We start from the raw sequence: 14,517 nt of genomic DNA on the forward strand, positions 1-14,517 counted from the left end.
AGGGGCGTATCTAGGATATAAAACCATTAGGGGCTGAGCCTAAAACATTAGGGGCTAATGTAGGGGATTTGGATTAGGTTGTAAGGGGTCTTTTTTTTCAAGGAAAATATGCTTTGCTTTGCATGAACTTTTTTATGCAATATAGTTTATTAGCAAACACAAAATAATTACATAAATGTAAATGTATTCTTCTCAAGGAAAATATGCTTTTCATTAACACATTTATGCAATATATTATCAATCACAAAATAATCATATGTAACTTTATACATCTGACTAGGGCTGAAACGATTCCTCGAGTAACTCGAGTAATTCGAATACAAAAAATCATCGAGGCAAATTTTGTTGCCTCGAAGCTTTGTTTAATCCATTTAACTACAGTACACATGGAGCACTGCGTTTCCCCACGGACCGTTATTACTAACGCACAGCCCACTAAACTCTATTCATGTTACAGGGCTCTCAAGTCTCACGCATTCACCGTGAGACACACGCATTTTAGTCTGTTCACACGCTCACACGTATTTCTCATGCTGATAAATAAGTGATAGCTTATTGAAATGGTGAACTGCTATTTTACTTAGTTTTAGTCTATTTTGCGAGTGAAACTTGTTTTCCGGCTGCATTGAGTCCATAAAACTAGATGCGGACTTGTGGATGCCGAATCCTGTTATTCTGTTATTATTATGCTGTTCTGCATGTCTGCGTGAATGAACTGCACAGTTTAATGTGCTACACGCATGATGCTCATGAATTTGAATGCGTCTGCGCTGAATGAGGACATGAACTTCACCTCCAGAGTTGCTCTGAGAGTTTATTTCACGAACATGTTATTGTTTGAGTGAAGAAACAGACATACTAAAAAATAAGCGTCTTCCGACAACCTGCCAAAATAAAAGTCATAGGCTATATATTAGGGCTGTGCCGATAAACGATATCATATCGAATCGCGATAGAATGTATTTCAAAAACGATGATAAGCTAGTGGCATTTTGACTCGATATGGATTAATCTTACAGTCTAACAGACAGCAGAAATAAACGCAACAACAGTCAGTCAGCGTGCAGCTTTTATCATGCGCGTCAAAGTACAAAGTCCATTTCATACTGCACTTGGCAAAGAAAACTCGACATGAGGAGGAAAACATTACTGGAAGCGGAAACAAAGGTGAAACTAACCTCGAGTTGTCATCACGCGGTTTATCAAGTGTCTTATTTTTTTCGCAATCGCGTTGTAATGAAGTGAGTTTGTGTGCACATTAAAATATTGAACCTTGTATGTAAGATGCTTGCATGATTAAAGAAATGTACTACAGTTTATGTGAGATGTCTTTAAGGTTCACTGAATACATTGAATGAATCCCACTACTCGAGCAAGACATTATTGCAGCGTTATGTATGTGCGCAGGTGCTGAGCCAATAGCGTTCGAATGTACACAGTAACGGAGCCCTTTCATTGGTTGAATGTACTGAATGAACACTCCCTTTACTTAACGAGTCAATTGAGTCAAAATGAGACTGAATGAACTGGTACATGTTGTTTATGGCCTAATATCCTCGTGTTGCAACAGTGCATTATTTAATTGAATTTTAACTGGTTAAAGGTTAAATTTTGTTAATAAACTGTATTTAAAATAGATTTTTTAAATACAGTTTTTTTTATTAAATATATATCGAAATAAATATCGTTATCGATCAATATAGAAAAAAACTATCGAGTTTACTTTTTTGCCATATCGCCCAGCCCTACTTATATTATTATATAATAGTAAAAATAAGAAACGAAAACTAATATTATTACAAAACCGATTCCAAAAAAGTTGGGACACTGTACAAATTGTGAATAAAAAAGGAATGCAATAATTTACGAATCTCATAAACTTATATTTTATTCACAATAGAATATAGATAACATATCAAATGTTGAAAGTGAGACATTTTGAAATGTCATGCCAAATATTGGCTCATTTTGGATTTCATGAGAGCTACACATTCCAAAAAAGTTGGGACAGGTAGCAATAAGAGGCCGGAAAAGTTAAATGTACATATAAGGAACAGCTGGAGGACCAATTTGCAACTTATTAGGTCAATTGGCAACATGATTGGGTATAAAAAGAGCCTCTCAGAGTGGCAGTGTCTCTCAGAAGTCAAGATGGGCAGAGGATCACCAATTCCCCCAATGCTGCGGCGAAAAATAGTGGAGCAATATCAGAAAGGAGTTTCTCAGAGAAAAATTGCAAAGAGTTTGAAGTTATCATCATCTACAGTGCATAATATCATCCAAAGATTCAGAGAATCTGGAACAATCTCTGTGCGTAAGGGTCAAGGCCGGAAAACCATACTGGATGCCCGTGATCTTCGGGCCCTTAGACGGCACTGCATCACATACAGGAATGCTACTGTAATGGAAATCACAACATGGGCTCAGGAATACTTCCAGAAAACATTGTCGGTGAACACAATCCACCGTGCCATTCGCCGTTGCCGGCTAAAACTCTATAGGTCAAAAAAGAAGCCATATCTAAACATGATCCAGAAGCGCAGGCGTTTTCTCTGGGCCAAGGCTCATTTAAAATGGACTGTGGCAAAGTGGAAAACTGTTCTGTGGTCAGACGAATCAAAATTTGAAGTTCTTTTTGGAAAACTGGGACGCCATGTCATCCGGACTAAAGAGGACAAGGACAACCCAAGTTGTTATCAGCGCTCAGTTCAGAAGCCTGCATCTCTGATGGTATGGGGTTGCATGAGTGCGTGTGGCATGGGCAGCTTACACATCTGGAAAGGCACCATCAATGCTGAAAGGTATATCCAAGTTCTAGAACAACATATGCTCCCATCCAGACGTCGTCTCTTTCAGGGAAGACCTTGCATTTTCCAACATGACAATGCCAGACCACATACTGCATCAATTACAACATCATGGCTGCGTAGAAGAAGGATCCGGGTACTGAAATGGCCAGCCTGCAGTCCAGATCTTTCACCCATAGAAAACATTTGGCGCATCATAAAGAGGAAGATGCGACAAAGAAGACCTAAGACAGTCGAGCAACTAGAAGCCTGTATTAGACAAGAATGGGACAACATTCCTATTCCTAAACTTGAGCAACTTGTCTCCTCAGTCCCCAGACGTTTGCAGACTGTTATAAAAAGAAGAGGGGATGCCACACAGTGGTAAACATGGCCTTGTCCCAACTTTTTTGAGATGTGTTGATGCCATGAAATTTAAAATCAACTTATTTTTCCCTTAAAATGATACATTCTCTCAGTTTAAACATTTGATATGTCATCTATGTTGTATTCTGAATAAAATATTGAAATTTGAAACTTCCACATCATTGCATTCTGTTTTTATTCACAATTTGTACAGTGTCCCAACTTTTTTGGAATCGGGTTTGTAAACTAAATGCATCATGCATAAGCTGAAGTTAGTTGTTTACCTTTGAAATTATTCTTTCTATTTTTATTCATGTTTCTTATTTATATATTTGTATTATATTGCATTTTGAATTTAATATGGCAATGAAATGTACTAAATGGGTTTAGTTTTCACAGATATTAATGTATGCAATTTCAGCAATAAAAACTTTAATTGTTGTAAAAAGGAAACAAATTAGTTGTTTTACTCATTTTAAGAGACCCGTCTTATTTTCTCTTGTATATTTAGTATTGCTTTTTAATAAAGAAAAAGTACTTATTATCCGAATACCCGATTAATCGATGGAAAATCAGTATAAAACTTGATTAGTAAAAGAATCGATAGCTGCAGCCCTACATCTGACCCATTGTTATCTATGTCTAGCTACTTATGTCTACTGTACTTTATTCTCGTGTGGACTTTTCAAAGTTCTTTATGATTCTTTTATCCATGTATTTTTCCTGTTCATTTTTTTGATGGTGGAATCATCAGAGAGTATCTTCCAGACTTGACTTGAGCAAAAAAAAGCATATGGTAATGTTTGTAATGCATTAGTGCTTTCACATTTATAAGCAGGGCGATAATAATGCATGAAATTAACAGTCAGTTCCTTAAGGATTTTTCCTTGTTTGTAAATTGTGTAAATATTTGTAATGTTTTTTTACAACTTTAATTACTTAAATACTAAAAGTATTTATATGAATAGAAATACTTAACTATAATTGATAATGCTTAACATAATATAAATTTAAAAAAAGAAAGGTTTTGAAGTAAATTTTTAAGTAAACACAAACAGCCAGTGGCCTAATAACTGCTGGTGTGACTGAGCTGCTAGCACTTTAAGACTTGCTGTAAAGCACGGGATCCAGTGATTCACTACACATCCCAAAACGTTTCTCCCAAAAACTGTTTGTTTACTTCATACCCGATTGTGTTTAAAAGAACTTGATGGACATTTTGACATAATTATATGTGTATTTTACCATTCAAGCAATAAGCCAAAAAGACAAGATTTGCGCGCCACGCTGTCATATATTAGGATATTATTGCTTCGCCCGGTCCTTGGCACTTATGTGAGGCAGCAGCCAGGTAAGAAAGGTTCACACAGATCACTCACTGACCTCACATGAGCGACAGGCAACATCTGTGCATTATCCTTGTAAAAATAATGCATCACAAATTGATAAAATTCATTTTTGCTATCTCTGCATTGATTTTGATTAAGATTATGCCGCAATAGCAGAATGACGAAAAACTGTGTGGGCTTGTTGTGATAATCCGGATTTTTATATCATGAGTTATAGGTGTACATTTTCGTCTGCGTGTACTCGCACACTAAAGTCAATACCTTTCTTCGTCTTCTGCCAAAATGAAAGAAGATTTGTTTGTTTCTTGGCACACGCCATTGCCGTTCTGTAGTCTTCTCTGCCCTCACACTGTTATATTTTACTTTGTCGAGCAGCTCAACTGCATGGTGATGTTCTAGGATATGTTGAAATCAGTCACGTGGTGTGTGTATGTGCGTGCCTGTGTGTGTGTGTCAGACTCGGCGCGTGTGGGAGAGAAGCTGCAATTAGCATCGTGTACACAGCAGTAGCAGCGAATTTTAAACGTCCAGTTACTGAATTCCTATTATTATATTTCCAGGTCAAAACATTCGGGGCTAGATTACAAACAATCGGGGCTAGAGCCCCGAATAAATAGTGCTAGCGACGCCCATGCTGAGCAGCCTCATAGCAGCTACAACAACACTCTGTAAGTTCTGTGCTCGGGTCGGTACACATAGTCCCGCCCATCCCCTGCCTGCAGAACAACACTGGTAACAGACACTTGCTCTTATCAACCACATGGGGGAACCTGTGAACAGAAGTTCTAAAGTGTTGCTTCAACTGTAAATTTGTTAAAGTAAATGAGGCAAAAGATAAACTTTACTTATACTGTTTTTTAAAAATATACAGGGTTTTTCCTGCATAGAGAAATTGGAGGCGGCCGCCTCCGTCAAATGTCGTGCCGCCTCAGGCTCTTGCCAAAATTATGTTGCGAGTCTTCACAAGAAATGCTGCGTGCATTTAACAGACTGTCATTTATAACTGCAGTTGAGACATTACGCTACAGTGGAGGCGCTGTTTCGTTATCAGCACACTGAGGCGCTAAAAAGAGTTGCAGAACAAGAGCCAGCCTGTGTTTCGCAGCTGTTTGTTTTGCATCCAAGTACGTTTAATTTCTTGAAATTTCTTAAATTAACATGACGCACATCATTGTAATGTCTTTAGCTGTGCAGTTGGATCGTTGAATCAGCGTATACTGTCCACAGCGAGTTCGCCAGTATGAACGCACATTGCGCTTAGAACGACTCGCACACTAATGACTCATTTGAACCGATTCATTTAAACTATTGAACTTTTCAGTCACTAGCGAATATAAGAGATCATTGAATAATTTAAAGTGAACCACAGAGAATGTAAGATGTGAATGAGCTTTGCTCATTTAGAAAGACTGGTTAATTCAGTTGGCAATTGTGGGCTAAAAAGTTAGTTGAAAATGATAAAAATGCTTTATTTGATTAAAAAAACATTTCTGTTTGGTTGAATAAAAGTAATGTTTTATATAACTTAATAATTGTCATTTTTATCTAATTTTGTTAGAACTTTTAATATGTCAAACTCAAAGTCACTTTGGTTAAGCCACTTAAAGGTACGGTAGGCCTATGTGTGTGTGTACAAGATCAGGATGGCACCACCTCCGCTTCATTTTGAGCCAGGAAAAACCCTGAATACAGCCAGAAATATTTCAGTATCTGTATCATACACTCCTTACCATATCTGAACTGTTCTTTTAGTACATATAGAACAGCAAAGTTTATAAAACTAGGGTATAGGAAAGGAACAAATCTGTACTGTCTGTACATATTGTTAGTTATAAGAAAGCTTGGCGGTCCAAGCTAAATCACATTTTAACGGCCAAACGCAAACTCCTTGATCATTAAATATCAGGGTACTTAGGGTACTTAGTCTTGATTTATTGTGATTTCATCACATACAATACTTCCATTCAGTTTAAGAAACCAGAATGACCCCTGAAAGGCTTCCTCATTTCCATATTTGATCAATAAGTGCTGAGGCAGACATAATTTGTGTCTTTTTGCTCACAGCAGTGAGACTGCGTGTGTTTAATGTTATTGACATGCTGTCTGCTGCTTCAGTATAAGCACCTTCACTGTATTCTCACAATCTATGTCATCTACCACAGTTGAATCTGGATGCACCTAAAATACAACAGCCCAAAATGTTGTTAAGGTGGATAGCTCGCAATATATACCATAAAGTTACCTATTATTTCATAATCGTTTTATGACGGTGGTTAATATCAATTTACCATACTTTTACAGTACAACGTATTATCTACTAACTGTGTTATATAAATAAGATACCGTTATAATGGCAAACTGTGTAAAACATGATTTAAAGAAGCAAGAAAATATTATCTCTACGTTTCCACTGTGGGACACACCCCGAATCAGGGTGGACGGCATGTGAAACCCCCCTCAGACAAACAACCGTTATCTCACAACGATATACTCCCATCACTACTGAGGAATAAACTTAATCCTGCAGATTACAACATCGGCCGCAATAAACGTCGCATATTATCAGCAGAACCGAGCACCAATCGTGCAAAAATCCTCCAAGTGCACATAGTCTATGCAAAACCCACACATGGACACGGATTCCTTCGTAAACAGTCCGCATCTTTAAACTGGCAGCATTTCGCCGGTCGGAGTCGTTGACAATGTGATCATAGGCGTGCTGCTGTAGCCTGTTAGCTAATATCCCGCTCATGATAATAGCAGAAGATGTGCGCATCGCAAACAACTTAAGAACGTCAAACTCACCACTTCAGAGCTCCTGCGCAAGGACGCGGCGATCGTTACTCGGTTGTGTACGCGATCGTCCAGCAAACTAATATAAACAAAACAAAACAAAACATCAACAGCCGCACGCCTGTTACGTTCCAGCAGCAGTAGAGGCGAGTGTGTGCGCGTCCGTCCGTTGAACCGCGAGAGGGAGGGGCTACGGGCTCAGTGTGATGGTGCTGCATTGTTATTGGAGTAGAGAGGAGAGTGGGCAGGGCTATGGGGGTTAATGAGCGCTAAAGCGGGCGTGTTTATATTATGCGGCTGTTGCAGCACTGTTATTCGATAGTTATTGGGGGTGAGGACTGCTTGAGCTTCACGTGTATTGGCACTACTGACCTCTTCACATCAAGATCATCGAGGTCGGACACAATTTAAGCTTGTGGACATGTTTCTATTTATAACATGTGAAAAGCGTTTCAAACTAAATTAGAGACAATAATTAAGAAAAGCTACACCTTTAGGAAAATCAACCATGGTTTAATAGAAGTTGTAATCAACAAAAAAACACGATTACTACACTTTTACTACAATAAAAGCATGATTAATTTTCTAAGGGCACAAATGCTCTGAGCAACTGAACTCTTGACATTACTTTTTCGTAACACCTTTTTCTAAACACTAGTCTTTTGTTATATGTAGTATAGTTCCGTCTATTGACCACAGTAAGAGACCACCAGTTCCAGGTAACCCCCAAGTATGCTTGTATTATATTCACTTTTGTGGATATGCTCCCCTCTTGTGGCCATTAGCCGTTAAAACCGTTTTAATAGTCAGACAACTAGCGATTAAAATTACACCAAGCTACCCTATTTAAAATAGTTATGACTAGAATTGAAGAAAAAAATGTAATTGACTAACTAGTTTCAGCAATTTATGCAGCCAACCACTGGCTAAATTCACAGAAGGCATCATGTCTCAGTATTATTTTATTAACCACCACTGATATCTCTATACCGACTGCAACACGTTCTCTTCCACTTGTAGAATGTGGTGGCAACTGTTTCTGTTTGCTTGTGTGAACAGCAGTCTCCATATGCACTGGACAACCAGATAAGTATGGTACAAGAATCACAGTTCTGACAACACAGTATCAAAGAAATTATTTAATAACATTACTGTATCTGCTTTTATATCAGCTATAAATACATTTGGAAAAAAACTTAACAGTGTAATGGCACAATCACTGTTTCATCAAGAACCAATACACAGCTCTTGATCCATATTTTCTGATGCAAAAATCAGGTCTCCTTTATTCATAGTCCACACTGAATAGTTGTCTCACTCCCCAAATTTCAGCTGCCTTTCCTTCTGCTGTCCGTGGAGTTCTTTAGCCCTGTTCTTAAGTTCCTCCGCTTTCTGATCATCCTTCTCTGTCCCATCACCCAGTTTGTACATGCGGCTGGCATTGGAGCAACCCCAAACGTGGCCCAACTCACAGGACTGCAGAGCGTACTTTAAGGCCAATGACATGTTTTTGTCTACTCCTTGAGATCCCTCGATTAATAGGGCACTCAGGTTGAAACAGCTGGGTGCAAAACCTCCATCACATGCCTTTTCATAATACCGACGAGCCGTCAGTGCATCTGTTCCCCCTTCCATGGCTCTCCCGTCATGGGCGAGCAGAGCTACATTGTGGCAGGCATCCACTGACTTCTTTCCATTGGTGTTACACGCCTTCATAAAACACGAGTATGCCGTCTTTAAACACTCTGCCACATCGCCTGGTATCAAAAGAATATTAGTTGTTAAAATGTCAGATGGAAAAGATGTTGGGTCAAAGCAGAGTGTAAAGGTGTGATTATCATTAGTGGAAAAAATAAAAAGCTTATACTGTATATATGGATAGCTTGCAGAAAGAGTCTATTCACTGTGATAATTCGAATATACATATTACATCAGGAACAGGATTTACCTTTGCCGGTGACATGGTAAGACCCAAGTTTATAGCAGCTCTCTCCATGTGCATTCACCTCGCAGTTATGCTTGAGAACCTGGGCGGTGGACTCATAGTTCTTTTTAACACCCTCTAGATAATCTGCTAATCTCTGACAACCTGGCAAATGTACGTGGAAATAAGTAACAGAATAAGATAAATGTCTTCAGAAACTCATCAGTATGGTTCAGCACCACGAAGGTCGGGACAGCGCTGAATCAAACAACCTACCTTCAGGGTCTTTCTCCCGGTAACATTGATAACTGTACTCCACTCCCAAATTATCCAAAAACTGCTTGACCTCCTTTTCGTCCTCAAAATTAATTAAACCGGCCATTTATAAAAAGCGATTTACTGTTCCTTTCATACGCAGTTTATAGGTCTTACGTCAAGCAACTCTTGACCTTGATAGATAGGGACTAGTTTCGCAAGAACATGCAGGGAAAAAACGAAGAGTCTGGCTTTCTAATTTAATAGAGCCCAAAAAGTTTTGTTTATTTCAATTCCGACATGCGTGATATGATAAAAATGATGAAGTTATAAAACCGTTAGAAACCAACGTGTTTAATCCACACATGCACATGAGCGAGCCTCAGCCGAATGTCACTTCCTGGTTTTTTAATTGTGACCAACAGGCTTCCGTAGACCGGTCCACAATTCCGCCTGTTTTGCTATTTCTCACAATAATGTCCAACTGCGGAACCGCAGCAACAGATGCTGAACAGCAGTTTCTGAAGTCCCCACTAGGTTAATTGTTTTTCAAGACGAGTTTTCTTTATATGTTAATTGTTTAAAAGAGGTAAATAGTACAAAAGCTAAATATTTATATTCTTTGTTGATGGATTTTGGTTTTACAATGTGATTTATACAGCGTCTTTTTTTTCTTTTGTTTGTTTGTGTTAAATTTCTTGTTCCTTACGAACACTAAATTTCTTTCTGTGTTTTGGATCACCAGTAAAATCAAATCATAAATAGGTTGGATGTTGTGAGAGAATTCTTCTGCAGATCAGGGAGCACAAAAACAAGACACAGAGAGGCATCAAGCTTTTGAACTCATTTATTCTAGAAACTTCTTATAGAATCTTTATATACGGTGCCAAAAGACATCTGGCAGGTTTCATATGTCCAGGGATTCACAGAATGACCAAATAAGGTATAGCAGTTCGGACAAAGAATGTTTAGCTTAGAAGGAATCCCCTCCTCCCAGGAATAGCCAGAAGGAATCCCTTGCTCCTATATCGCCAGCAATGTATTCAGTGAGCTTAACAACTTCACAATTCTTTATTTTGTGGGCTTGTATTCATTTATGCGGAAATTAAATCTAACAGTTTGTTTATGTAAAATATGTGGAATTTATGGTGTACAATTCACTACAGATTGTGGAGGATGAATGTTATTATTGTCTTTTTGTTGTTAATCACAAATCATAATAAAGGATAAAAAACGCAGTTTCTGAACAGCAGGCACAGAAAGGAGGGGCGGAGCTTGCGTTCTTACACGAAGTCGCGCCACCTAGAGTCTTGGAGTGATTTGCTATTGTTACACGCGAAAACGTCATATTCTTAAATAAGGCTTCTTTTCAGGTCTTACATGTGTAAGTTATAATAATACATTAAGGTATAGTATCAAATTTTTTAAAGAAGATTTTGGTTTATCGATTTTATATTCAATTGTATTTGGTTTATATATTTTGTAAATATAAAAACATACAAATTACAAATAAAATATTAAGAATAATATTCTTATGTTGCATCTTATGTTGTTCTTATTCATATGTCCGTATTGCAGCCTTGCTAATTATTTTAGTTAAACATTTTCAAAACGTGAATAACTCAACTCAACTTTATTTATTTATATAGCGCTTTATACAATTTTCATGTCACGGAATACATGGGAAGAGAACCCAGATGCAGGCAGGCAGTGAAGGGGTTAACTCAACAAGACTTTAATAACTAATAAAACACAAAACAAACACCCTCAATGGGGGAAAACGAAACTAAGAGATATAAAGAAAGCAAAGACTTCCCACGAGGGGGCAAAACAAAAACAAGAACAGCCAATAACAAATAAACTAACTAAAAACAATGACCAAACGTCTAACCGAAAAATAACATGGAAGGGAACACAGGCAGGGCATGGAACCAGGAACACAAAGACTTCTCCACCGAGCATGAGCATGAGCACGGGCACGGGCACGGGCACGGGGTACAGAGTACAGGGTACAGGGTACAGGGTACAGGAACAGATACACAAACCATACACAACGCAATACACGAGCACAGGACAAAGAAACATGAGGGTTATATAGGAAAGACAAACGAGGGATAATTACACAGGGCAGGTGGGAAACATTAGACATGGCAGGGAAGCAATACATGAAACGAGAGGGGCGGGGCCAATGACAAGACACGAGAAAACACACGAGATGTCAAAAACATAAACATCCCATGGCTTTCTCACATAGAACCTAAGGGCTCTGTCCCGATCCTGCCACATGACTAGAAATTCATAAACAAGAAGGTAGGACCGTGACATTTCATTGTTACAAAGCAGCTGTACATGAGACATATTGACTATAAGCAAAACAATTCAAGTTTAAAAAAAAGTTAAACAAGAAAAAGGTGAAAACACAGAAGACAGACATACCCACATACAAAACACTCCACACACACCCCACTCCACACCACACGTACTAACACACATAGACATAGACACACACACGGACGCGCACGCACACACACACACACACACACACACACACACACACAGATAAGCACGCACACACACAGACACGCAGGCACACACACAACGCACGCACACACACAGACACGCACGCACAGTGAAAGCAAACATTTAAGATAAAGGAAAGAGAAACACAGGTCAAATATTAAACAGACTATAAATTCCACTATAAATATAAATTCCATATGCAATATTAATTAAGTAAAACTTTAAAATTCTAATTCTAAAGCAGCCCTCCGGCCAGGCAAATAGTGCAAAACAGTACGCAAACGGTGACGAGGAACCCAAAACTCCAATTGAGAAAAAAAAACTCAGGACAACCCAGGCCCAACCAGGGGATTCGAGTTCCCCTCTGGCAAAAGCTGCTGCCTCTGCACAAGCTCGACAGTGCTTGCACAACAAGGCTAAATAAAAAATAAATAAACTTACTGATAAGGTAAATTATAGATTTAAGATTATCATTAATAATCTAATAGCATTTGAAATTTTGTAGTGAAGACGTGTCAAGTCACCGTGTCCTTCTTTATCCAGCTCTATCACCTCAGCTCTTGTCAGGTCGCCACTTCCCATTCTGCACTCTACCATCAGGTCTGGCCATGAACTGCATCCTGCTCGCTGTGGTAACCTTGGAACAATGAGACAAGACTGGCTGAGAGTAGAGTACTGTTCTAACTCTTTGATGCAACAAGTACATCAGTTGTTGTTGGAAGTGTTCCTGGTTCGATCTAACTAATGCAGCCTAAACCCTATAAAGGATTTATATTATGGAAGTGTAGTGTATGCAAGATTAAAAAGATGCGTCTTTAGTCTAGATTTAAACTGACAGAGTGTGTCTGCCTCCCGGACAGTGCAGGGAAGACTATTCCCAAGTTTATGCGCTAGATAGGTAAAGGATCTACCACCTGCACTTGATTTTGAAATTCTAGGTATTACCAACTGACAGGATGCCTGAGAGCGTAATTCATGTGAAGGACTATAATACAAGAGGAGTTCACTCAAGTACTAAGGAGCTAAACCATGTAGGGCTTTATAGGTAATAAGCAAGATTTTAAAGTTAATGCGATGCTTTATAGGTAACCAGTGCAAGGTTGACAGAACCGGGCTAATATGTTCATACTTATTTGTATGTGTAAGAACTCAAGCTGCCACGTTTTGGACCAGTTGGAGTTTTTGTAATAAGCCTGCAGGGCAACCACCTAACAGTGCATTACAGTAATCTAGTCTTGATGTCATGAATGCATGAATTAACTTCTCTGCATCTGACAGTGACAGCATATTACCTAGTTTAGATATATTCTTAAAATGGAAAAATGCAATTTTACAGGTGTTGGCGACATGGCTCTCAAATGACAGATTACTATCAAATAGAGTGCCAAGATTTTTAGCTGACGATGAGGGTTTTATGGAACATCTGTCAATAGTTATATAGATATAGCAGTATTCTAGGTTGTTACGTTTTTACGGTTTTCGGTCCAATAAGTAACACTTCTGTTTTTTCCGAGTTCAGTAATAAAAAGTTGTTACTCATCCAGTTTTTTATATGGACTATGCGTGTTTCATGAGGCTTCGAGGAAATATAAAGTTGAGCATCATCAGCATAACAGTGAATGCTAACTCCGTGTCGCTTTATTATATCTCCTAGAGGTAGCATGTGTAATGCGAAGAGCATAGACCCTAAGACTGAGCCCTGTGGTACACCGTACCTGACTTGCGATTTGCGTGACACCTCATTGTTTATTGCTACAAATTGAAAACGGTCGGATAATTAAGATTTAAACCATTTCAAAGCTATTCCCTTAATGCCGACGTAATTTTTGAGTCTATGTAGGAGTGTGCTGTGGTCAATGGTGTCGAATGCAGCACTAAGGTCTAGCAGCACCAATAACGAGATGCAACCTCGGTCAGACGCCAATAGCATATCATTTGTAACTCTGATCAAAGCAGTCTCTGTACTGTGACATGCTCTAAATCCAGACTGGAATTCTTCATTGATGTCATTCCTTTGGAGGAAGGAGCATAATTGAGTTGAAACTACTTTTTCCAGAACTTTAGATATGAAAGGTAGATTCGATATAGGCCTGTAGTTCCTTAGTTCTCTAGGGTCGAGTTGGGGTTTTTTGACAAGGGGCCTTATAACAGCCACCTTATATGCTTTAGGCACATGTCCTAATGTCAGAGATGAGTTAATAATACCAAGAAGAGGATCTATAATTTCTGGGAGCATCTCTTTCAGTAGATTTGTAGGTATAGGGTCTAGTATGCATGTTGTTGATTTAGATGATCTAATAATTTTAGACAGCTCATCTTGATCTACGGTATAAAATAATTGCATTTTCTCCTTAAGGGCGCTGTAGTTAGTTTGTTCAGCGGGTTTCACTTCTGATTGCATTGTTATAATTTTTTCTCTAATATCTTGGATTTTATATGTGAAGTAGTTCATAAATTCATCACTGCTATGCTGATATACAGGATCAGAAGTCACTGACGATTTATTTTTTGTTAATTTAGCCAC

General features: G+C 38.5%; 2 protein-coding genes across 4 annotated transcripts in view; both read right to left on the reverse strand.

The window, feature by feature from the left end:
• The window catches only part of ralgps2 (Ral GEF with PH domain and SH3 binding motif 2), a 177,126-nt gene extending 169,673 nt beyond the window's left edge, over positions 1-7,453 (reverse strand). For all 3 annotated transcript variants that reach the window (XM_057353281.1, XM_057353279.1, XM_057353280.1), the window contains exon 1: positions 7,307-7,453. The gene's annotated coding sequence lies outside the window, so the exon portion shown is untranslated. The remainder of the gene's footprint in view (positions 1-7,306) is intronic.
• A 376-nt stretch (positions 7,454-7,829) lies between these two features.
• LOC130565991 (cytochrome c oxidase assembly factor 7) lies at positions 7,830-9,881 on the reverse strand. The gene is made up of 3 exons (XM_057353194.1): positions 9,495-9,881; positions 9,243-9,383; positions 7,830-9,051 (listed from the first exon to the last, which is right to left on the reverse strand). The coding sequence occupies exons 1-3, from the start codon at positions 9,598-9,600 to the stop codon at positions 8,609-8,611; spliced, it is 690 nt and encodes a 229-aa protein (XP_057209177.1). The 5' UTR covers positions 9,601-9,881; the 3' UTR covers positions 7,830-8,608.
• Positions 9,882-14,517: the final 4,636 nt, after the last annotated feature.

Source organism: Triplophysa rosa, linkage group LG15 (assembly GCF_024868665.1).
Source record: "Triplophysa rosa linkage group LG15, Trosa_1v2, whole genome shotgun sequence".
Lineage (NCBI taxonomy): Eukaryota > Metazoa > Chordata > Actinopteri > Cypriniformes > Nemacheilidae > Triplophysa > Triplophysa rosa.